General features: G+C 40.1%; 1 protein-coding gene across 1 annotated transcript in view; it reads left to right on the forward strand.

Annotated features, from left to right (window-relative positions):
• LOC112464746 (myb-like protein V) overlaps window positions 1-903 on the forward strand; it is a gene marked incomplete at its 3' end in the record, with an annotated part of 2,126 nt that extends 1,223 nt beyond the window's left edge. Inside the window, exon 2 of the mRNA XM_025031901.1 lies at window positions 22-903. Within this exon, the coding sequence (XP_024887669.1) occupies window positions 22-903 (882 nt within the window). The remainder of the gene's footprint in view (window positions 1-21) is intronic.
• Between the last annotated feature and the right edge of the window lie 40 nt (window positions 904-943).

Genomic DNA, 943 nt, shown 5'->3' on the forward strand with positions numbered 1-943 from the left:
AATCGAAGGTTGACTCGCAAGATTCACCTAGTCTACGATGGTCCATATCGTGTGGCGCGAGAAGTGCGCGAAAATGCCTACTTGATAGAGAGTTTAGATGGACAGCCGAAAGGAGTCTATAACTCACGGCAGTTAAGACCGTACAGAAGACCAATCCTAAGAGAGGACCAAGACAATAGCGACGGGGAAAGTAACAATTCGCATAGCGAAAATGAGAATTCACATCAGGAAGATGATGATTCGACAAACGAAGATATAAATTCACAACGTGAAGATTCAGAAGATTTTGATAGTCAAGAAGACGAATTAGAAATTTACGTGATTACGATGCACGAGTTTACGTCATCGGAAGAGGACGACACCGACTCGGACTGCGATTGGACGTTACTAACCCAGACAGCCGAGGAGTACGATGAACGTTCCAACATAATAAATATTAACATCAATGAAGATTTAAACAAAGAGCAACATAATTCTGCCGAAAAGCAAAGTAAAACTAATCAATTAACCGGTACGTCAACAATGAAGACAGCCGAGGAGATTAAAAGTGAACAATTAATAAAGACGGATATAAAAATCGAAAATGCCGAGGAGCAACTCGAAGATGCCGAGGAGCATAATTATCAACCAATAACATCACAGGAAGATATCAAGAAAGAAATTAAAATAGAAATTACCGAGGAGAACACCTCGAGACAAATAAACACAGCAAGAAATGCCGAGGAGCAATTAGAACCAATCAAAGAGGAGATAGGCGAAAATGCCGAGGAGAACGCCGAAAAGCGTGATAAACTACTTAAAGAAGAAAAATTTAGCCAATCCGAGAAGGACAACATTGAAGAACGAATAACTGAAAGGGAGAAAGAAATTAGTGAAAAATTAAGTGACATCAAGAGAGAAGAAGTGGGGGAGCCTTTCGATAAGAAAGATGACTCCTTCATTC

The sequence above is a fragment of the Temnothorax curvispinosus genome, unplaced genomic scaffold (assembly GCF_003070985.1).
Source record: "Temnothorax curvispinosus isolate PA1 unplaced genomic scaffold, ASM307098v1 QBEX01014549.1, whole genome shotgun sequence".
Classification (NCBI taxonomy): domain Eukaryota; kingdom Metazoa; phylum Arthropoda; class Insecta; order Hymenoptera; family Formicidae; genus Temnothorax; species Temnothorax curvispinosus.